This window comes from Tiliqua scincoides, chromosome 11 (genome assembly GCF_035046505.1).
Source record: "Tiliqua scincoides isolate rTilSci1 chromosome 11, rTilSci1.hap2, whole genome shotgun sequence".
Classification (NCBI taxonomy): Eukaryota; Metazoa; Chordata; class Lepidosauria; order Squamata; family Scincidae; genus Tiliqua; species Tiliqua scincoides.
Genome location: NC_089831.1, coordinates 13052385 through 13075372, shown reverse-complemented (window position 1 = coordinate 13075372; position 22988 = coordinate 13052385). Strand labels below are relative to the sequence as shown.

Genomic DNA, 22988 nt, shown 5'->3' with positions numbered 1-22988 from the left:
TGCAGTCTCTACATCAGCGGATTTGAGCATCCGCAGATGCCCAGACCACAAACGGAGGACCTTGGAAGAGAGTAAGTGAATTACATATGTATTACATATGTATCCCTATAACCTGTGCATGTATCCATACATACTTTACATATATACTGTATATGTATAGCATATATGCTCCAATAAGTGTGATCTACTTGGTAGCAAAGTCCTTAGTGTTCCGGAATCAGTGGAAAAAGAATTAAGGACAATCTGCCTTCGTTTGGATAAGCGCCACCACAAAAAAATATGCTGGTGATGTGTGTCTGTGGGACTCAATGCTACTAGTGATGTGTCAGTTCTGACAACTAAGTTCCAATCCCTGGGCAGGGGGAAGGGTCTGTGCTCCACATCTGATTTCATCACCCTTTTACCACCCCCCCACTCCTAATGGAGTTGAGCTAGGGGAGGAGGACTGTCAGTACACAGCCCAAGCTGAGGAACCAAGCAGGTGGTAAACCACCAGAACATGAAAGGTCGTCCCAGAGGTGTCTGCATCATCATAAAGGCCCCTGGGGCAGCATTTCATCTCTTGCCATCCAAGAAATCATGTGCAACTCTCTCTAATGTGTCCTCTGCGTGACCCAAAGTGACTGCATTCAACAAACAGAGCTGGTCAAATTCAAAACACAGCTTGATGCTCCTTGAGCACTCAGAATTGCTTAGGATCAGTATGGACCAGGACATAAAACGTGCGACAGAATCACACGGGGGGGGGGGTACACTTCTGCAGCAGAATACTTTGCTTTGCATGCAGAAGGTCCCAGAATTCATATCCTGCGAGCTACCAGTCATTGTCTCCAATACTGAGTTAGATGGAACAGTGGTCTGACTCAGAAGGGAGCGGCTTTGTACATTCAACATGCCACTTTCCACCTGGCTGCCACCTCTCCTATGAAATAAAACAGTTGCCCTAGAGACACCTGGGTCATCACAGAATTTTCAGGACTGGACCAGCCTTTTGTTTGGTGGTGGGTGGAAGGGCTGCCATATTTAGAAGTTGCATGTGGCTGTTCGAGCCGCTGTTCAAAAATGGGTAGATCAAAAAGATCACATGCGGTCCTCCACTTTTCCTGGCAGCCTCTCTTTGGAAAGCAAGCAGGGAGCAGCCCCCCCCCCCCGAAAGCCTTTGCAATGATGCAGTGACCTCTTGGGAGGCCTCTCTCAGGGACACCCCACAGTCTGCATCTGAGGTGGAGAGGGGTGGAATGTGCAGGAAAACAAAGTATCAAGTGGGAGGTGGATGCCTCTGGCAGGCTTCCTCTTCCTCATGGAGACTGCAATCCTAGACATGCTTTCCTGGGAGCAAGCCTCACTGACTACAATGGGGCTTACTTCTGATTGCAGTGTTAAGACTGTCATATTTTTACCCTGCCTCGGGATGCTGCTCTATGCCTGGGTCAGTGCTGGCACTAAGTAAATACAGGTAGTCCTCATTATCCGCGGAGTTGGTACCCACGGATTTCATAACCTATGGGTTCCAAACCTGCAGGGGAGGGCCCACCTGGACCCTCCAAAAGTGATGGGAGCGAGTCCTGCAGAGGTTGCACATCTGCCCACAGCCTCTGCGGGCCTCAGAACACCCATATCAGACAAAAACTGCGTCTGGTTTCTAACGGAAACCTGATGTGGTGTTTATATGCCTTTAAAAGGCATTCTGAGGGCCAGGGAAGCGCAACTTCTGTGCACGGCCTCTGCGGGACTCAGAACAACTTCTGGAGGTGACTAGAGTATAGCTTTGAAAGTTTAAGGGGCCCAAATTGCGGAGTCAATTATCCATGGATTTCAGCATCCATGAGGGTTCTGGAAGCAGAACCCCTGCGGATACAAAGGGCCGACCTATAATTAACACAGCAGTTGCTGACAGCATGTGATGGTGTCTATGAAGGTGGTACCCATAATGCACATTTACAAAACTCTTGTGGCCACTCTGGAAACTCCCCCACCCCACCCCCTGGCAAATCATACATCTGCTCTTCTGCTAACGGCCTGCAATGTTAGCCCTGCTTGACTCTCTGAACTGAGGCAACACCACCATTGAGCCACAGCCAATCTCAATCAAACGAAGCCCTTGCTGCTTGTTCTCCTGGGACCTTTTCGATGTCACTGTTTCCAAGCAAAACTCGACGGGACGAGCTGGAATGACCACCATGGGTCTGTGTTTGCTGGTGGTTGAAAAAGGGGTAAGCCCTGGTGTCTTAAGAAACAGGGTGTCATGAAGTGGGAGGTGAGGAATGACACTTCATGCACTCAGATTTCAAAGTGAGACGGGGGGACGGGACGTGAAGAGGGTCTCTTCGGCACACGTCTACCTTGCTCCACCAACCCCATGGTGGCACCGGAGGCTGCTGTAGACATTGTGGCGGGAGCGGTGGTCTGCCTGCCCACTGTTAGAACCAGGTTGGGGAGACAAAGAAATAAAGGACAGCAAAGTAGGGGAAGAGGATGGGGAAAGAGTTAGAGAAGAAGAAGAGAGTGAGAAAGAAAGAGGGACAGCAAGAAGGGGGAAGTAAGGAGACAAAGGAAGCAGAAAAAGATTAGAGTTAAAGTTGAGATGAAGAGGCGTGACTCTTGGTGCATTCATCTGTACACAATCCATGGTCAACTGTCATTCCTAAACATCTCTCTCTCTCCTCCACAAATCACCACCTTGCACAGTACCAGGTCAGGGAACAACCATGCAATAGGATCAAGAGTCTGTTGTTAGCAGAGGACACTCTTAAAGGGTGTCCATCAGGTGAAACAGGAGTGTCAAGGTATGTAAAAACATGTAAGGATTGCTATTGGCTTTGAGGGTGTGCAAGAGTTTGCAAACCGCCTCCAAAGCAAGGTGTTCTTGAACCAGGCACCAGTGCTGCCGTTGGCATCCAGATCTTCTTGATGGACATCAAGCACCGTGAAAACATCACTTTTGACACCAGCTCTGAGTTTTCCCTCCACTATGACTCTAGAGCTGTGAACTGAGGAATGATGTGGGGGTCGAGCCAGAAGCCCAATTTTGTCTACAATTTTGTGACTACAGCAATCTTTGTGAAATTTGGCAGCAAATTTCCACAACAAATTACTCTGGGGGGGGGGGAAAAAAATAGCTCACAGAATGAAGACACTGAAGTGCTTTGGATCCATCACCTGATTTCCAGCTGGGAGGATCAAGCAGGCATTAGAATCCAGTGGCTTCCCGAGCTAAAATTCTAGAAAATTCAGGCTAATCTCCAAAGCTAGCAACAGGCTGGGAATGGAACAAAAACTTGTGAATTATTTTTGGTAGCAATTATTCTATTTACATCCTTTGGCTACCTGCCCTTCCCTTCCTGGGAAGCCTCAATGTTCCCTTGTTATTTTGGTCACTGACACCCTACGTCTACCCAGAAATTCTTAACGCCACAAAAAAGTAACGTCACTTCTGGGTTCGGAATGAGATCACGCAAGTTTTCACAAATCAGTTGAGCAAAACATATCATTAGAGCACCTGAGAGGCTCCTTAGTGGCAGAAGATGGATTTTTGCCCTCGTCGGTTGCTGTAAAATTCATGGGACCTTGATGAGGCCCATGAACAGAGACAGGGAAAGGAACCCTGGAGGGGAGTGAGGAGGAAGGAACAGTGAGAGCAGGTGGATCCTTGCTTGAGGAATCTACTCAGCCATCTTACACCCTCTGTCCTCTTGCCAAATGGAGAGGCTTTTGGTCAATTTCTCTAGCCAGGAACAGCAGCTCATCTCTCCTGGGACAGCACTTTGTTCTTACAGAAGGAAAGTCCCTCTAAGATTGATCTCATGGTGGTCTGGACCCACCTCCCCCCAAATACAAAACATCGGAAGGAAAAAAAAAGGCATATTGTAACAGAATTTACAGAAAAACCAACAGGAAAAGTTAATAGGTCTCAAGTCAATGCTTGTGTCCTCGAGGTGTCCACACTAATATTATAGTTCCAAGATTAAAAAAAAAAAATCCAGAATGGTTACCTACATAAAGCTGAGGAACAGTTGCAGAAGAGCAGCATTTCTGATCTCAGAAAAAGGGGTAAAGAGATTACAAGGGGGAAGGAGGCAATATTTACAGCAAGATTAAAGGCCAACGCTGGGATAGCGCCAAAAAATTGGAGATTTCAAATTTCAAACTAGCCGCTTATTAAGAGCATTTGTTCCTGATAATTTTTATACCGAATGATGCTCATAGGTTCAGGTGCTCCTGGGGAATGGACAAGTAACCTGGGAGATGTGGGGAGGGGGGTGTCCCCTCTTGAAATGCCAGCCATAAGTAATAGGCACTGGCTACGCAGGAACCCTGGCATGATCAGAGCTCTGGAATGTACAATGTTGAATCAGATTGCTTTGACTGGTTGCACTGCTAAACTTTCTGTAGGTGACGGGAAGGAAGGGAGAAGGAGGGAGAGATGAGACTCAGGGTTAACAGGAATCTAGTCTGTGTCTTGAAAGAAAGCCTATATGAGGGCATTCCAGGGCAAATTCTGTTTCTCTCTTATTGGTTTTAGGTGCGGAGGCTGACTTGTCATCTAGGCAGGAAAATAAATTAGTTTTGAGTTCTATTCCTGCTCCCAATATATATATCTTTCCATATTGCCACAGCAGACCGACACGGCCACGATAACAAGAGAAGAGAATGGATGTCACACTCCAAGACGGAGGTTAATTAACAAAATCTATATGAGTGGGGTTCGTTCAGCAGTCGCTCTGGGGCCCAGCCGAAGGGGGATTCACCCCCATTTCAGGAAAGGAGTCACGGAAATGACTGGAGTGTGAGTATCTTTCTTTTCTCTCCATTAAGCAAAGCAAAGCTCTCACCTGAGAAGTTTCTTGTGGCCAACATAGTGGTAAGAATTGCACCCTAAAAAAGAAAACAAGAGAGTTCAAAACAAAAACAAGTAAAAATGTTCATAGAGTGTTTTTGTTTTTTTAAACACTGAAACAAAAGCTGATTTTCAACAAGAGAAAGACAGGAAGAGAGAAGAGAGAATTTCTATGCAAACCTGGGACAAGCAATACAGGATAAACAGGAGTCAATTTAGGAAGCCACCACATATGGAGTAAGGTTATTGGTTCACCTGGTTCAGTACTGCTGTACTGGCTAGCAATGACTATCCAGGGACTCAGGCAAGAGTCTTTCTTCAGCAGCACTAGCGTAGCTAATGAGGAACCATGGGGGGGGGTTTACAGGGCCCCAGGTACCATGACTGAGGGGGTGTCAAGACCTCCCGGACACGACTGGAAGTGCCTTCCGGGTTGCATCTGAGAGGTGTTTGGAGGCGCAGAGAGGATGCATGCGGCCTCCCTGTGCCTCAGAATGCCTCGTGGAGGCCTCGGAAAGGCACTTCCGGTTTTTGCCAAAAACTGGAAGTGCCTTTTGGAGACCTCCAGAAGGTTGGGGGTGGGGGCAAAAATTTACGTGCCCCTGGGTGCCAGATGACACTGCTCAGCACTGCTTGGGGATGCCAGGGATTGAACCTAGGGTCTTCTGCATGCAAAGCAAATGCTCCACCACCAAGCTACGGCTCCTCTGTGTCCCACATTCCCAATACTACAGTAATTTGTCATGCTACAGGTTCTGGGACAAACATGTGACCTCTTCTCTTAACAAGAGCTTAGCTACGGATGGCGCCTAGAGGAAAACACTGAATTTGAGGACTTTGCAATATTTAAGGCTTGTTCTGAACCTAAACTGCCCTGCAGCTTAAGTCAGTGCGCATTGAAAAATTTACCCATGTCTGAGAAGACGTCCACTGCCCCTTTAATATGTGCTAAGTTAACTTCTGACCTGTGGAGCATGTCAAGGGGGGGGAAGTGACATGCCCACATTCTCCGCCGAGGTACTCTTTCTGACCATTATAACCACAACTCTGGTTAGGGCTTCAGTTTTGTTTTTGATTGTTTTGTTTAGCTGATTTATATTCCCCACATTTACATCTCACTTGCCCTCCAAGAAGCTAGAACTAGATCCAATGGGTTCAAACTGCAAGAGAGGATTCCATTTGGACATCAGAAAAAAAATTCTTGGTGGTAAGTGCAGTTCAGCAATGGAAAAGAATTGCCAAGGGTGGGGATTCTCCCCTCTCTGAAAATCTTCATGCAGAGGTTTGACAGGCACCTTTTGGAGATGCTCTAAGACAGAGGGTGCACAAACCCTGGCCCGGGGGCCACTTGCGGCCCTCAGGAGCTCCCAATCCGGCCCATGGGGAGTCCCCAGTCTCTAATGAGCCTCTGGCCCTCTGGAGACTTGCTGGAGCCCATGCTGGCCCAACATAACTGCTCTTAGCATGAGGACGACTTTTCAACCTCTCACCTGAGCTGTGGGAAAAGGGTTCCCTCCACTACTTGCTGTTTCACGTCTGTGATGCAGCAGTGGCAGCAAAGGAAAGGCTGGCTTTGCTTTGTGCAAGGCCTTTTATAGGCCTTGAGCTACTGCGAGACCTTCATTCATTCATATAAGTTCCATCTCTAATAAATTCATTTATGTAAATTTATTCAAATTTTAATGTAAATTAATTCTTTTTTTTTCCTGGCCCCCGACACAGTGTCAGAGAGATGATGTGGCCCTCCTGCCAAAATGTTTGGACACCCCTGCTCTAAGAGAATTTCCAGTTATAGGCAGGGGTTTGGACTAGATAACCCAGTACTTACCCTTTCATCTCTATGATTCTATGCTCAGGATATGTAGACAGTGCCTCAATGTATTGCAGCGAGCTGACAAAGCCCTGCACAAAGCCCTGGACAGTGTCCTCCTCCCCCAATAAGTGCACTGGACACTAACACTGCCACCAATATCAAAAGTCAGCCAGGCCAAACTGGTTCTCTGATGGGAACTAGCCAGTGTTGGCCCCGGCTTGCTCCTGCTTCTACCCCAGTAGTTTACTAGGGAGGCTACCCCATTTTATCCTGTGAGATAAATTAGACTGCAAGAGAGTGATTGGCCCAAGATCAAGCAGCAAGTTCCATAGCAAGTGAGCACTCAAAACGAGGATGCTCTGGTACAACACTTCCTGGTTTTCCCCAATTAATCATAAGGACATAAGAACAGATCAGGCCAAGGGCTCATCTAGTCCAGCTTCCTCAACTAGTCCATCTTACAGTGGCCCACCAGATGCCACAGGGATCACACCGGACAGTAAGATACCTGCATCCTGTTGTCACTCCCTTGCATCTGGTATTCATAGATAAGCTACTTCTAAAGCCAAGAGGTTGTCCATACCCATCATGGCTTGTAATCTGTGAAAGATTTCTTCTGTCCAATCCCCTTTTAAAGGCATCTGGGCCAGATGTCATTGCCACATCCTGTGGCAAGGAGTTCCACACCTCTGATCCCTCTGGTTAAATGTTCCTTTCCCAAATGGTGGCCAACACCAGACACATTTGACCAAAAAAGGCTGAGATAATACAGGGTTTTCCTTTGAGTAAAGAGTTCTCAGGGACTGGGGAAATCAGACAGCATACAAAAATCAGACACTGCTATGGAGAACAGTTGATTTAATTGAGATGTTTAAAAAATAGTTTGTTTATTGCCATTTAAAGCTCCCCATCGAATCATTAATTTGAAGGGGGGAACACTATCGGGCAGTTGAGGAGCAGTTCCACCCTCTCTCGTTTATTTATAACTTGTTCCATCTTTGGAAGGTTAGAGACACCTTGTCAAACCAATCAGTTCAGCTAATATGAAGCCTGGAGATACTGAAGATAAAAGCTTGTGCCCCAGAGCTGTCCACTGTAGAATTATATTACTATTTTTCTAACTTGGCACTATATGAAATGAGTTGAATGGAGAGCAAGAATCAGGCAAGACATTATTAGATCATTAGCACATCATTATAAGAAATATAGGTTACTTTCAGAGAAGAACCAGGCCTCAAACCTCAGTGTTTAACCTCCACTCCCCAGGGTAATAATTTTCATTTCATGCACTAGAAAAAAAGAGGGCAGGGGACATCATGCCTCATCTAAGTCTTGCCAGCAGAAAGATTGGCAAGGAGCTTCAATCTGATGTGAAAAGCAACAGGGAGCCAGTGGGCTACTTCACACATAATTCTACACAACCTACTGACTGCATCCCTGTGTGTGATGACTGCTCAAACAGTGTTGCTGCAGACACACTCTGGGAAGTCATGATTCCCTCAAGCAAACTGAGTTCAAACATCACACAAAGCCAGGATTAAACCATGGCTTTGCATGGCATCCCCTAGCCTCAGGAATGCAAGCACTCCCTTCCCCTCTGTGTTCTAGGGGAGAAATAATTCGGTTTCCTATCTGGACTTGCAACAAGCCAAGATCAGCTGTGACATGCAAGCTAGACAATCCTGGCTTGTTCTAACCAGAATTTCCCCAGCGAGCCAAGATCTGAAGTCATATTTTGTTGCATCTTCAGATCATGGCTTGTTGGGAAAACTCTGGTTAGAACAAGCCAGGATTGTCTGGTTTGCACTGGACATCATGGCCAATTTTGGTTTGTTACTAGTCACCATCAAAAATAGAATTATTCCTTGCATGCAGAGGGAAGGAGAGGAAGCACACATTCCTGAGGCTAGGGGATACCACACACAGTCATGGTTTCAATCTGGCTTTGTGTGACCGAAGAACAAGTCCATAGAGAAAAATCCATTCATGTGATCACCACAAAATACATTACTTCCTACATGGAAATGCCTTGTAGGCATTTTGTAATGTGTCAAGCAGCCCTTGAAAAAACGTTTGCCATTCAATTAATTCAAGAAAAAGGTATACTGTCTTGACTGGAAGGAGAGGGAAAGCTAGCAAGGATAAGCTGCAAAAGATATGGTGAAAGATGGACAGGCTTTTGAGCAAGAGATGTCAAAGGGGAAAGGAGAGGTTTTGGAAAAAGCTGAACAGGAAGGAGCGGTAATGGACTCTCCTGTCAAAGATAGGGAACTAGAGAAAGGAGGACTGGGATGGAGAGTGAATTTTGGTATTTTCAGTTTGAGATGGTGGTGAGACATCAAAGAGAGAACATCACAGAGGCAGGAAGAGAGTGATGCAGCCAGACAGTAGGAGAGCAGAAGAGCAATCTGATGTGGTAGAAGTGTAAATGCTCATGTAACAGGCCACAGATATCAATACAGAAAAGGGAGCTGAGGTTACAGCAATCAAACAGTGCTGAGGACAGAAGAAAGTCAACAGTAGGAAGAACAGGGCACTTAGATTTAGCTGCAAGCATCAAGAGTATCTCAGAACAGATTCAGTGAGAAAGCAAGACTGACGGGAATGGAGAAGACCAGACATGAAGGCTGGGGTTACAGATCCCATGATCCAGAAGTCTGGAAGTGAAGGGGGGAAATGACACAGAATCAACCCTTTTCTGAAAGGGTTGAAGAAAGCTGTAGGACTGATGAGAGAAGAACATGAGGCTGGGGCTGGGGGCTGGGGCACCTTCCTTATGAGGAAAGGCTATGGCGTTTGGGCCTCTTCAGCCTAGAAAAGAGATGCCTGAGGAGGGACATGATTGAGACATATAAAATTATGCAGGGGATGGACAGAGTGGATAGAGAGATGCTCTTTACACTCTCACATAACACCAGAACCAGGAGACATCCACTAAAACTGAGTGTTGGGAAAGTTAGAATAGACAAGAGAAAATATTTCTTTACACAGCGTGTGGTTGGTCTGCGGAACTCCTTGCAACAGGATGTGATGATGGCATCTGGCCTGGACTCCTTTAAAAAGGGATTGGACAAGTTTCTGGAGGAAAAATCCATTACGGGGTACAAGCCATGATGTGTATGCGCAACCTCCTGATTTTAGAAATGGGCTATGTCAGAAGGCCAGATGCAAGGAAGGGCACCAGGATGCAGGTCTCTTGTTATCTGGTGTGCTCCCTGGGGATTTGGTGGGCAGCTGTGAGATACAGGAAGCTGGACTAGATGGGCCTATGGCCTGATCCAGTGGGGCTGTTCTTATGTTCTTATGAGACAGGATGGGGAAGAAGAAAAAGAGGATCAAAGGTGGAAAGCAGTACAGGGAAGGGAGCAGGAGTGGATCAGAACTCCTACTGGATGGCCAATCTTTGTTTTTAAGAGAACTTTAATAGTGAAAGAATAAGGAAGGGCATATTGGAAGGTCTAGAAGCAAGTCAGGGGTAGAATAGAGGTAACAAGGATTATGAGCAAGAGAGTGCATTGGGGAAGAGAAACTGAATTGCACAGAAGACCAAAGAACAGTAGGTGGGGACACAGAATCACAAGAATTCTTTGAGTCACAAGCTTCAGAAAAGGATTCAGCTCTGGGAAAGCCCTCAATGGTTCCCACTTTTCCATTTTCTCCCACACTCCCACTTACCTTGAGCTTCCTTCTGGCGTTGAACTTTTTCAGACACTCTACAGTCTCCTGTCTGTGCATCATGGAGGCCACTGTTGAACGTTGCTGTAAAAAAAAAAAAAGAAATAAGAGAATGAGGTTAAGCAAAACAGAGAGCTTCAGTTTTGGCATGAGAAATGAACACCAGAAGGAGAGAATAGCCCAAAAAAAGGAGAAGAGGGAAACCTGGAGACACGTGCTAGAGGCTATTTTGCATAGACCTCTCAGGTACACACATACGGCTCTCATGGGATTTTGTTCCATATGGAATCGGCACCAGTCTCTGCAAGGAGCAACACAGCAGATCCAACCTAATCCTGATGGGGTTGCCCATATAGCAACACTGAAATAGCTGCTGCTGAATCCCACAGGGCCAGGAAGGAAGCTGGAGGACATTCCATCCCTTACCTCATGTTGAGCCCCCACGGCCTCTATGGATCTAACTTGGATCTGAATCGGTTCAATCGCTGGTACAGATCCAAGTAGACCCACGTAGGACTTTCAGACCTGGGATGGAAGATAGGATCTGGGCATCAGCCTCTGTTGCCAGTCCTGCCCCTTCCCAGGCCTAAACGTCCCACCTCCCCACCCTCCCCCTATTGAGTTTTGCCCTCTTTCCACCTCCCCCCACCCCATTCGGCGGCATACTTACCACTGATTGCTCCTGGGACTCCTCTGACCGGAGTGGAGGCCTTTGTGGGCCTCCACACTGGCGTCTCCCTTACTCTGGCCACTGCAAAGTACCTTACGGTACTTATGTGATGGTCATCTCTTGGGCAGCACGCAGAAGACCGGCATGAAACTGGAACTGACGTTTTTAATGCCTTATATGGCATTAAAAAATGTCACTTCTGGTTTCATGGAGGAAATCAAAAGTGACTTTTCACGCTGCCTCTGCTGGGCTCAGAGAACCCTCCAGATGTGAGGGGAGCAGAGCTCCCCTCACCTCCAGAGGGAGTGCACGCAGTGTGGGGAGCCCGAACCTGATCCGCAGATAAGTGAACTCATATATACTGGATCTGTGGGTACAGGCCCCCCCCCCGTAGGTGTCCAAAATCAAAGCTGACATGCACATTTACAGATGAGGCCCTTTCAAGACCTCTGTCCAGAACAGGGCCACCCATGACATTTCCTATCAGGGATGACACATGCAAACCCCCCACCACCACCACCACCAAAAAAAAGTATAGCGGCAACTGGGATCCTTGAAGAAAAGCAAAACAAGCTGACTCAGGTGCCTCCTAATTTTGTTACCCTCTTCAAAAAAAGTGAATGCCAGGTTCCCAGAGAGGTGCAGCCATGACACTTACACAGACCCATGGATGTTTGAGAGCTTCGTGAGCTGTGATTCTCTTTGCAGGGTTGATGGTTAGCATCTGATTTATGAGGTTTTTTGCTTCCGGGGTGACTGTGTCCCACTCAGGAGAAGGAAACTGAAGACAAAAAGGTAGTATAGGAAGGTCATGTTGGAGAGCATTTAAGGATGAGGCTGCCTCTCCCATTCCACAGATGAGCATTTCCTGCAAAACCTTGCAACACTTAAATGTATCAGGGAAGTTTTCAGGTGTGCCCAGATTCCCCTGACCAGCCAGTAATGCTGTTGCTATTGCCAAGTGAAATTGATCATAGCTATTGCAACAGTTCAGACTTTGTGGGTCTCAAACTTTACAGCTCCGGGACCCACTTTTTCAAATAGCACTCTGTTGGGACCCACCTAGCTTTACAAGACTTTTAAAAAGTTGATCTAGAAAGAATTTATTTACAAGTAATGCTTTATTTATTTGTTTGCTTGCAAAAAAAAGACAAAACTCAATCCATTTCTCATAATGAGGCAGCCCTAATGAAAAGCCTCAAGGCTAGAGGAGTTTAGTTATGTGGTCCAGCTTTCACCTGCCCCCACTACCTGTCATTGATGGACTTGGAAAAAAACACACCAGAAAAAAAAAGACACTCAAACATTTATCTCGTATATTGACAGAAGCTTGCAAATTGCAGGAGCTTAGCTCTTTGCGGGGCAATTTGCAGCCATCTTGCAAACTGCAGGAGCTTAGCTCTTTGTGGGGCAATTAGCAGCCATCTTGCAAACTGCAGGAGCTTAGCTCTTTGTGGGGCAATTAGCAGCCATCTTGCAAACTGCAGGAGCTTAGCTCTTTGCGGGGCAGTTAGCAGCTGATTCTTGAATAGCCTCAGGGCTCAAGGTAATTAGTGATCTAATCTTTCCATCACCCCTGTTTTCACCGGAGGCTCTGCGGGACACACCAGAAATCAGGTCACGGCCCACCAAGTGGGTCCAGACCCTCAGTTTGAGAGACACTATAATAGTTTGTCTGGTAACTGATGGCTGTATTCTTACAATTTTTGTGAGTCTATAATTTTTTATCTTGATAATCCCCTCCAACATTTCTCCAAGAAGCGGAATAACATTTTTTTTAAAAAGCCCATATAAGATCACCAGTTTTGAAAGTGCCAAGGTTTTGAAACATCTGAATGAATGCAAGTATAATAATCAGATTGCTACTCACATCGTAGGCTCCAGCCTTGATCTGTTGGTACAGCTTGTGCTGATCCTCGTCCCAGAAAGGAGGATAGCCCACCAGTAAGATATAAAGAATAACACCTAAGGCAAAGGAATGGGACAGCCAGATTTAGACCCAAGTGGCAGCAAGCCTGCCTCCCGCATCTCATCCTCAACTGTTCAGGCTTGACAAAAAAATATTGAAATATACAGAGCCCCCTATATGCAGATAACCAATATCTATAGAATCTGACTTGGTGCAAAAAATAAAAAAAGGCCCCAAAGATGATGGCCCAGGGGATCTCTTCCCCTTATTACTCCTTTCATGGAAAGTCCCTTTCCCCTTATTACATCACGGGGGTGCCCTTTCCCTTATCCCCTTCAAAGGGAGTCTAGGGGGTCAACTTCACCTTATTGCCCCCTTCATGGGGAGGGGGAGGTCCCCTTTATGGTATAAAACAAAGTCCCCAAGGAAAATCCCCAAAGATTATTTAGATGTCATCCCAGACATCTAAAATAGGGTATTCACCTAATGAAAGAAAGACCAGCCCCTCCAGCCTAAACAGTAAGATTGGAGCAGTGGTTCTCAAGCTTTTTAGCCCTGGGACCCCACTTTTTAGAAAGTGATGTCATTAACCTGGAAGCAATATCATGGACGGAAGTGGCATCATCAAGTAGGAAAATTTTTAACACCCCATATGACAAAATCAAAACAATTTATTTTATGTACTGGTCAGTGACCGTAATAAAAGATTCTTCTTCTTCAAAACAATTAATTAAAGTGAATTAAAAGTTTACAATCAGTATAAGTTTAAACATCTTTTTTTAAATGAAGAATTGAATATTTTTCTAATCTATGAAAAATAAATTGAAATAAATGGGGACCCACCTGAAATTGGTTTGCAACCCACCTAGTGGGTCCCAATCCACAGTTTGAGATATGCTGGTTGGCAACCTTCAGTCTCGAAAGACTATGGTATAAGCCTACAGCACCTGGTATTCCCAGGCAGTCTCCCATCCAAGTACTAACCAGGCCTGACCCTGCTTAGCTTCTGAGATCAGACAAGATCCAGCATGTGCAGGGTAGAGATATGCTGGACTAGAGTGTTTAAGCTACTCCTTTTTTGCACTGGGAGCAGCTGCAACAAAAATGTACAAGAATACTCAGAGACACAAATTTGAGAGTAGGCACTTGAAAGTCTGAGTCATCCAGAGTCCTGGTCGGCTGGAGGGTCAGGACCCACAAACTGGAAACTCTTTTCAAAGGACTTGAGCTGAGAAGTGTTATCAGGCTCAGAAGTTAGGCAAACTGAGACCATTGCCTAAGTGCCAGTTTCCTCATCCTCTCAAACAGCTGCACGATGCCTAGTGGAAGAGGATGGACGAATGGATAGAAGGTGGGGTGAAGGGAAGACGCGATCATGGCTTATATGGAAGAGCGAGGGGTCATCTCATTGTTCTCTCCTCTTCTTGTGAGAGGAGGAGGAGACAATTCTAGTAAATGTGAATGTCTACAATATTCAAGAGGACTTAATCCCAGGTAAAGTATAGGATTGCAGCCTTACAGGAGAAAACACTCTAATGCAGCGGTTCCAAACCTGGGGGTTGCAGCCCCCCAGGTACTGCATTTGAAAAATTCTCTCCCCTTAGGGGTGATAGCAACTGGTGGTGAGCCATCGGTGATGGTATCTGTCACGCCAGAGTTCTCCCTACTGCCACTGCCAACTACAAGAGGCAAGAAAGGGGTTTTATGGGGCTTCTTACCTCCCTGTAGTTGGTGATGGAGGGGAGGATCTAGAAGTGATGGGCGCCATCGCCTACGGGTCCTCTGAAGGTTCCCAACCCTGTCTTAAAGGGACAGAAAGTTGGGAACCAATGCTCTAATGAATGAATTTTTTGTTACACAGTGTTAGAGGTATGTGAAGTGGAAGTGGGGCAAGAAGAGGGTCATGACAGCTCCCACATTTCAATCCCCATCTAGTCGGGGTTGGACTAGATGACCTTTTATGTTCCTTCCAACTCTATGATTCTATGAATAGTAGCCACTATACCACTACCTTGGAAAAAGGCAGCTCAATCTTACCACATGCCCAGATATCCACCGGTTTGCCATAGGCTTCTTTGCGTAGGACTTCGGGAGAGAGATAGCCAGGAGTGCCCGCAAAGCCTGGGAAGAAAGCAGAAGTAGCCAAGGTGTGTGTTTTCATGATGTCTGGGCCAGCAAAGCAAACCGGGAAAGGGGGAGAAGAAATCTTCCCAGCCAGCACTCACCGAACCAAGCCTGCTGGTCCCCTTGCACTTCAATCGCCAAGCCAAAATCTGCCAATTTCACCGCGGCTCCTTTACATTTGCTGGCCAAAAGCAGGTTCTCCGGCTGTCATGGTGACCCAAGTTAACAATCGACGTCATTTTAATAGAGTCATGTATCATTTTGGTTTGGTTTAAAGTAAATAGGAGGAGGGGAAGAAAAGAGAACAGAAAAAAACAACAACAACAAACAGTTTGCAGAAGCCAGTTAGACACTTGCGATAACCCCCCAAAAATAGTGTGAGACACAGAGACAGAAACAGAGACACACTCATTTCTGGAGATAGCCCTGTCCCATAGCCAGAATAAGAGGGAGACTGTATTCGGACGGTGTACCCTTGTGGGACCCTTTGAGCAGAGGACTGAAATTATCTTGCCTAGCTGACCAGCTGGCCCCTATGTTGGTTTATTTATACACTGGGTTCCTGAGTTATGAATGTCCAGGTTATGGGCGGCTGCACTGGTGCTTTGATGCAAGTGGAGAATGTCCAACAGTGGAGCATTCGGGCAGGTGCAATAGCACTAGGTTGGCAAGAACCGGACGTATTGACCTACGAACGTTTCAACTTATGTACAGACCTCTGGAATCTAACCTGTATGCAAGTAGGGGCTTTAGTATCACAAAAGAGCTGACCTGCTATCTCTCTCAGTGATTTGGAATCACCCCTCCTTCAGACTCCATTCTAGACTCCATTCTAGATCAAGAATAATCCTTACTGCCCTCAATACAACTTCCCAGGAATTGTGGGGAAAGTTCCTAATAGATCCTGGAACCCAAGACTATTGCAATGGGAACCCTACAGACAGTTTGTCCCTTCCTTCACACTGATTCCCCCCCCCTCCCAGCCAGGACTTCCCCAAGACCTTCGGGCACCTGAGTTGGCATGTCAAATGCTGTCCACCTCCTTAACTGGGGATGTGCCACCTCTGTTTCTCCCATTCCAATGGACTGGAGCAAGAAGAGGGGGATGAAGTGGACAAGGAAGTGTGGAGGAGAAGAGAATGCTGGGTTAGGGTATTTCTGCCACTCTCCTATCTTTGATATTTTTCTGTTTTTCCACCAATTCCTTTTCCAATTCAGGGAGTGGGAGAAGGAGCAGCAACCGAGGTGAGTGGAGAAGTGGAGTTAGGTACCCTACTCCCACTAATCTGTATGGATGGGAGAGCCCTGCTCAAGGCCAATCTAAGCACTGAAAACCAAGTCAGGCTTTTTGCACATTTGGAATTAGTTTTGAGTCAGGAAGAGCTGCTTGGTCTCCACTGTAAGCCTGTGGTTTTGTTTTCCCCCTCCTTCTGGGTGGGTGGCATTGCTGTACTACAGTGACTTTTGCAATACTTGGCTTAAGATTGGTCTAAAGCACATGTTCACTGTTTTATCTTAATATTGTACATCCTGTTTTTCTGTCTCAAGATCAAGTCACTCCAAGCAACTGAACAGGGGTACCATCAAGTGGCCTGACCCTTTGAGGCATCAAGGAAAAACAGAGACACCCCAACAGGTGAAGATGACTTGGGGATTTTCAGGCACAGTTCACACTATAGACATGATGTTTGATCCTACAAATCTACGACTCAGAACAATATCCCTTTGGAAGACTTGGATGGACAGGATCTGCTGATGCTTTGGGCCTGGCTGGCTGCCATCTTTGGGGGGTCATTAAGGAATGTCCTACCAGGTGAGACTGGCTAGTGATCTGGCTGCTGTAACTTGTGGCTTTGGTGACTTGGGTCATCCACAAGTGTTGCTTTCTGGTTGTGGGAACACTGCAAGTGGGTGCAGTGCAGCTAAGGTCTCACCACCATGGGCTGCAACATCAAGGACAGAGAGAGAGAGACCACACATGTATCTGTGCTCCCATGGCTTTCCAGTTTCCAGCTTGTAAACTGACAAAACACAACAGACAACATTGTATCCACCAAGCATGCACAAAAAAGGGCTCCCCTCCATTCCATCCTTTGCCTGGACTGTTGGCTCCATCAGTGGAGATTATATGCTTTTTGTCACCTTTCCTCTGGTGTCCCCAAACTCTTGCGGTCTAGACTGCCAGCTTGATCCTCTCAGAATCGGTGGAGACAAAGAAGTCACCGGTTAAAAATATCCACTAGGATGCTTTGGCAATGTTACAATACAGAAAGGGAATGAGTGCCAACTCTAGCCATGGATTAGAGATGAGCTTTGGCTGCGGGGAAGTGAATATGAGTCTTTTTGCAAAGTATTGCCTAGCAAACTGTGCAGATTTTGTCCTAAGGACGTTTAGAAAAACACCACAGTGGGAGGATAACAGCAGCTGGAATTCTCCAACTTATATGCTTTGCAGCTTGTGGACTCAATCAAACTCAAAGCACACAAAGGTAATTCTCCAGAGTGATCATTCATAGTGGACCTCTCTTTCAGTTGTCATGTTTATGACAACCCCACACAACTTGCTTCTTTCACACACTACCCAGCCCTTCCAACCAATCTGGGAAGATTAATTCTAGCCTGGAAGCCCCTGTCGCCCACCCCTATCCATTCCAATCAAGTCAATCCCAAACTGAAGCCTCTCAAAGAGCTAAAATCTAGAGGTGATGGAACTTTTAAAAAGACAACCATTTGATTAAAACTGCCTTCTGTTCTTAAAGTTAGATTCAGTCATTGATAACATCCAGCTCCCACTTCCACATGGTCCTCTGAAGGCCACCAGTGAGACAAATGGATTATCCCACATGCAGGAAAGTAAATTCACCAGGTCCCTGGTTAGGATAGCAGATATTCACCAATAAAGAAAAATGCAACCCCCAAAGGCCCATTAGATATGTCAGAGGCCAACTCTGTCACACAATTGCTCTATCCACACTTGCCATGCAAATAAAACATTCAGTCTTTGTGCTACAACCCAAAACACCCACACTGTTGCAAAATAATTGTACGCATCAAAGATGCTGTCGAAAGACATTGTCTGCAGTGTTCAATATGAAGTCCAAGTCAGGACACTAAATAACCATGGGCCAACAAACCTCCAAGGCTGCTTCTGTCCCTGTCTGACCTCTTACGACTGAAGGTGACCTCAGTACAACTCCGTCAGGCCATCTAAATCTTTGGATGAGGTCAACTCTACAAGCTATGCCCTCCACCACTAATTACAACCATTAATACAGCTAACCAGTCAAGATCAACCATTGTAAGTACCAGGGACTAAATCTGCAATTTCTGAAAGCATTCTTTATCTTTATTTTCATCCGTTTATGTCACTAACCCATGTCTATGTAAAGGGCTGGAAACTCAACATTCATTAGCTTTATTCCTTCATTTAACATTAGCCCAACTCTGTGTAAAGGGCTAAATTAACATGAATTTAATGCATGTTGAGCAAATGAGTCTGCCATCCTAAACATACAATGGACAGCAAGTTCTACCATAATTGAGAAGACTTGCCGGTGTTTACAAGCAGGGTGACAGACTCTCTTCTATGTCATGCTGTGAGCAACACAGGTTATTAAGAACTAAGATCTTGGTTGACCATAAGGAAGAAACTCTTAAGAGCAGCCTGATGATGGAGCCAATCACTGAGAGAAATGGTAGGTTCTCCCTCTTTGGAGGGCTTCAGGCAGATACTTTACAGGTATCTTTTGGAGATGCACTAGAGAGGATTTTCCTGTTTCTAGCATGGGTAGGACTAGATGGCCTTGAAGGACTCTCCGATTGCATCCATTGCTTCACCACTCCATAACTTGCTACAACCTATGTTTTAGCACTAAACACAATCTGACCTACTTAAGTCTGCAAGGTACATCATGTATTAACCCATGAGGGCAGCCAGCAGACAGACCTCTTCCATCATGCCCACCAAATCCTCTCTCTCTCCTTCACCCCATTCGTCCGTTCCCCCCATACCATCAGCTTGAAGAAGATTTTCGTGAATTCAGAATCTTGCTCACTATTTCACCTTGTTTCAAGTTGGTTCCAGCAAAGGTATTAAACCATTGTTGCTTCTGAAATTTTTAATAGCAGTTGCTGCTGTGATTGGCTACAAAATGCCCAACAATTCTACTGTTAGCAGCTTGAACAATGATGTAGACATTTTTTTCTTTAAAAAGATCACTTCTCCAGATCTCTCTCTCTCTGCAAAGACTAATTGAGAAAGGCTACATACCTCAACTAACTTAACAGCATATCAATTGTATTAACACAACGTACTTCTCGTGTATGATGTCATGTTACATAAATATACACTCTTACATTCTTTTCACCTAGAATAGATAAAGGGTTCCCAAAGTGTGTGTTGTGATGCCTTAGGGGCAACACAGGGGTGCCAGGGGGTGACCCCAGTGGCCCCTTCTACCTGTCCCCCTGGGTGCCGCCATTCTGGATCTCATGAAATCTTGTGAGATCCAAGATGCCAGTGCCCAAATCTCACATTTTGGGTGCCACCATCTTGGGACTCATGAAATCTTGCAAGGTTTGGGTGCTGCCATCTTGGATCTCACAAGATCTCGTGAGATATTGGCAGCACCTGGCTGAGCCTGGGAAAAGAGGCTCCCAGGTAAGTTTGGGAACCACTAACCTAGATAATGAAAAACAAGACCCAAATCGAGATCAAAGGCTTTATTTAGTTGCAGATTCCCAGATCAACACACATCAATCAAGGCCTACTACGGGTACAAGCTGTACTATTATGATTTATTTCAATCTGAGATTTTTCATACCATCTATGCGCTCAGTTCAGCACCAGAAGTGCATTGCAGCCCATGTTCCGAATTGCATAACCCCATGCGCAAGAACAGGGCACAGAGCCCTACAATAATTAGCCCATGCTTGAGAACTCACATTTAACATCTCGGTAACTTTATTTCCAACAACAGGTAGAGGAAAAAATCCCGCCACGGAAATCCACAGCCTTCCACACAGCTATCACAACCGCATTCCCACGCGCCTCTTGAGGAAGCCAGTCCCAAGAACACTTTTTCCAGTGTCTGAACACCTAGAAGTCGAGCTTCACTATTTAAGTAACATTGTCCAAGGACCTGGGGACATCTTTATGCCTCCATCAGATTTCAGGTATTGATGCACAATTTTAATAGGGTTTTGAATGCAACACTCAGAATGCAAGGCAATCTCAGTCACAGGGCAGTTGTGCAAACGACCCTGATAAAGAATTGTTCAACGTGAGTGTTTCCACAAGACAAAAGGGAGGCCACTTATTAGTGTGAGCAACATAACCATCAGGCATTGCTGGTTTTAAGCAGAAGTCTAAACTAATTGAGTATTTTTTGAAAGCCTCAAAGCCTTTCAGATTTGGTCAATTTCCTGTCTCTAAGTCCAAAAGGAAAGCCTCAGCAAGTACAGTGGAGGTGGAGGGGAAGCCCAGAATCTTTGAAAGTGCCGACAGAACCACCACAGGTCTTTTCAGAAAGCATCTCAGTACATCTTGCACACACAAAAACAGAACAGTTATCTTTAGGTCTCCCCTTGATTCCACAGCCACTCTGACAAAGGCAGGCATTGCTGAACCTGAGCCGTCCTTTACAACCGTAGAACAGGTTCTCTTTATCATACTCAGCCAACCAAGAGAGTGTCAGAAAGAGGCCAGACAGGCAGCGAACAAACAAGAGAACAAGAATCCAATATGGGGGGAAAAATCACAGAAAAAACAACACAGAGTTTGTGCACATTTAAACCAGACATCATCATGCATGCAAAACATCTGGAGAGAGACTATATCTGCCTCATCTATGGGCACCCCATGGAGGAACTTCGCCCACTACGCCCACTGGGGGAGAAGAAAATGTTGGAAATGGTTGAGGGTGGGAAGAGGAACGGCTCAGGGAAAGCAGAGAAGGCAGGGAGCAGTTGGGAAACCAAATGAGATGTTCATTGAAAGCCTCGTCATTCTGTTGTCCTAGACCCGAGTTCCACATCCCCCCTCCCCGACCGTCACCTGACAGCTGTCCAGAAATCAGCTCAGATTAGCCCAAAGACACTAGAGGGAGGGCTTTGCTCCACCATGTAACATGCAAAAGCAACAGGGCTCTACGGCAGAGACTGGGAGCACCAATGAGGAGCAGCCAACCAGGATTGCAGAGGGCAGGGGACTGATACAATTTGCAGGGGCAGGGCAGCTTTCCTTGGCGCCGGAAGGAGCAGAAAGACAAGCCCCAGCTGCAGTTAACAGCCACTTTTAAAGCGAAACCAAGTGAAAGGGAATACAACCCTTTATACCTCCTTGTGCTACAGGGTTCATCCAGAAGGTGTCTTTTGCTTTCTTTTTCTGCAGCAGGAATGTGCTGGCAATGCCCCAGGTCACAACAGCGTTTTTCCTTCTGGGCTGCGCAGCACTCCAGGGTGACGTGGTATAGCGCACTACGTCACCCTGGAGCATGGGGAAAAGTTAAATATGATGCCCCATGTCACAGTCAGAAGTGATGTCATTTTTCAGGTTTGATGTCACACACGCTTTTTTTAAAAAACTGAACATAAAATCCCCCAGACCCTTCCTGCTTGCCCCCCGTTGCCCCCCCCCAAGCAAGGGGAGCAAGTAGCCAGACACTGTGATCCTCGCTGCTCCTCCTGCAAAGAATGCTGTTTTGGGGGGGACGTTTTGCAAGAGGTGCAAGCGACAATCACCGGGGAGAGAAATTGTATGGGCAGACAGCCAGACTGTTGCCCCCAGGCAACCACAGCCCAGTGCAAATGTTACTCCTGCAGCCCCACTAGCTATTACCACTACATCACACCTGCTGCAACCACTGTGGGCACTGTGGATTGGCCAAGCCCAGTACACACTGAAGGACTGGACTCAGGAACACAAAGTCCAGCTTTCTTCAGCCCTGAAATGAGAACCTTCTGAACAAAGCCCTTCAAAGCATGGTCTGTCCAAAGCGCACCCCCCCTCCCCGGGTGTCCTTTCCACTGAGCTTCCTGCTTTAAAAAGTTAAAGTGCAGTTTGTGATGGTGCCACTGTGTGGCCACAAAGTCCACAGCTAAACTCCTTGTCCACACACACCCCTCCTCAATAACTACTTCTACAATGTCTGTAGTTGTCAAAGTTGAGGTCAAAGTTGAGGTCTGTAAGACTGCTGCAAGTCCCAGTTCCATGATTACAACTGTGCAGCAGGCAGATTAAAAACCAGTGGGTCTGCCTTGAACAACATATCTCCCTCCAGGATGAACAGTTTCTCCTTGGCTGGATGGCAGCTTTGACCAGGTGCATCAGGAAGTGGAATCCCACTGGTCAGCCAAACCACAGAAGGATCACAGCTAGAACTACATACACACACAGGCCGATATCATGAAGCTGATTTCTGATTGGGCTGTCACAGGAAATGCCCCAACCCAAAGATCAAGTCAAACCTTGCTACTCTCTGTTGGCCAGTTCACCAGCAGACCCTGCAGGAAATTTGGTGTGATCGACTCCAAACTGATCAATGGATCAACCGCTTCTTTTTAGAAAGGAAAACAAAGAAAACATGCAAAGATACAAAGACGGACAGACGGACAGAGCAGCGGGGAAGAGAAACTCACCTTAAGGTCCCTGTGAACGACCCCCATTTGGTGACAATGAAGAACAGCCTCCAGGATCTGCTGGATGCAATGACTGCATGCAAACACCAGGGGGCGTGTTAGTTCACGGTGAGTGGTAACAACCACACAGGCTGGTGGGGGGGAATAATGGGGGGGGGAAATAAGGGAAGTGGAGTAGGAGAAGGAGGAAAAGGAAAAACGAGGAAAAGGATAATGGAAAATAAAGGAATCAGGCTCCCTACAACCTCAGGTTCTAACTGCAAAAAGATGAAGCCCCAAATTATAGACACAAACTCTAGGAAGAGAAGGGGACTGAAGAAGG

The 22988-nt window shown here is 46.3% G+C and overlaps 1 protein-coding gene across 1 annotated transcript in view; it reads right to left on the bottom strand.

Moving 5' to 3' along the window:
- The window catches only part of CAMK2B (calcium/calmodulin dependent protein kinase II beta), a 222599-nt gene that overhangs the window by 50940 nt on the left and 148671 nt on the right, over positions 1 to 22988 (bottom strand). The window contains exons 6-13 of the mRNA XM_066639773.1: positions 22667 to 22739; positions 15130 to 15232; positions 14942 to 15025; positions 12866 to 12960; positions 11654 to 11776; positions 10326 to 10409; positions 4833 to 4875; positions 2343 to 2417 (exon numbers count right to left, since the gene is read on the bottom strand). Coding sequence (XP_066495870.1) covers positions 2343 to 2417; positions 4833 to 4875; positions 10326 to 10409; positions 11654 to 11776; positions 12866 to 12960; positions 14942 to 15025; positions 15130 to 15232; positions 22667 to 22739 — 680 coding nt within the window. The remainder of the gene's footprint in view (positions 1 to 2342; positions 2418 to 4832; positions 4876 to 10325; positions 10410 to 11653; positions 11777 to 12865; positions 12961 to 14941; positions 15026 to 15129; positions 15233 to 22666; positions 22740 to 22988) is intronic.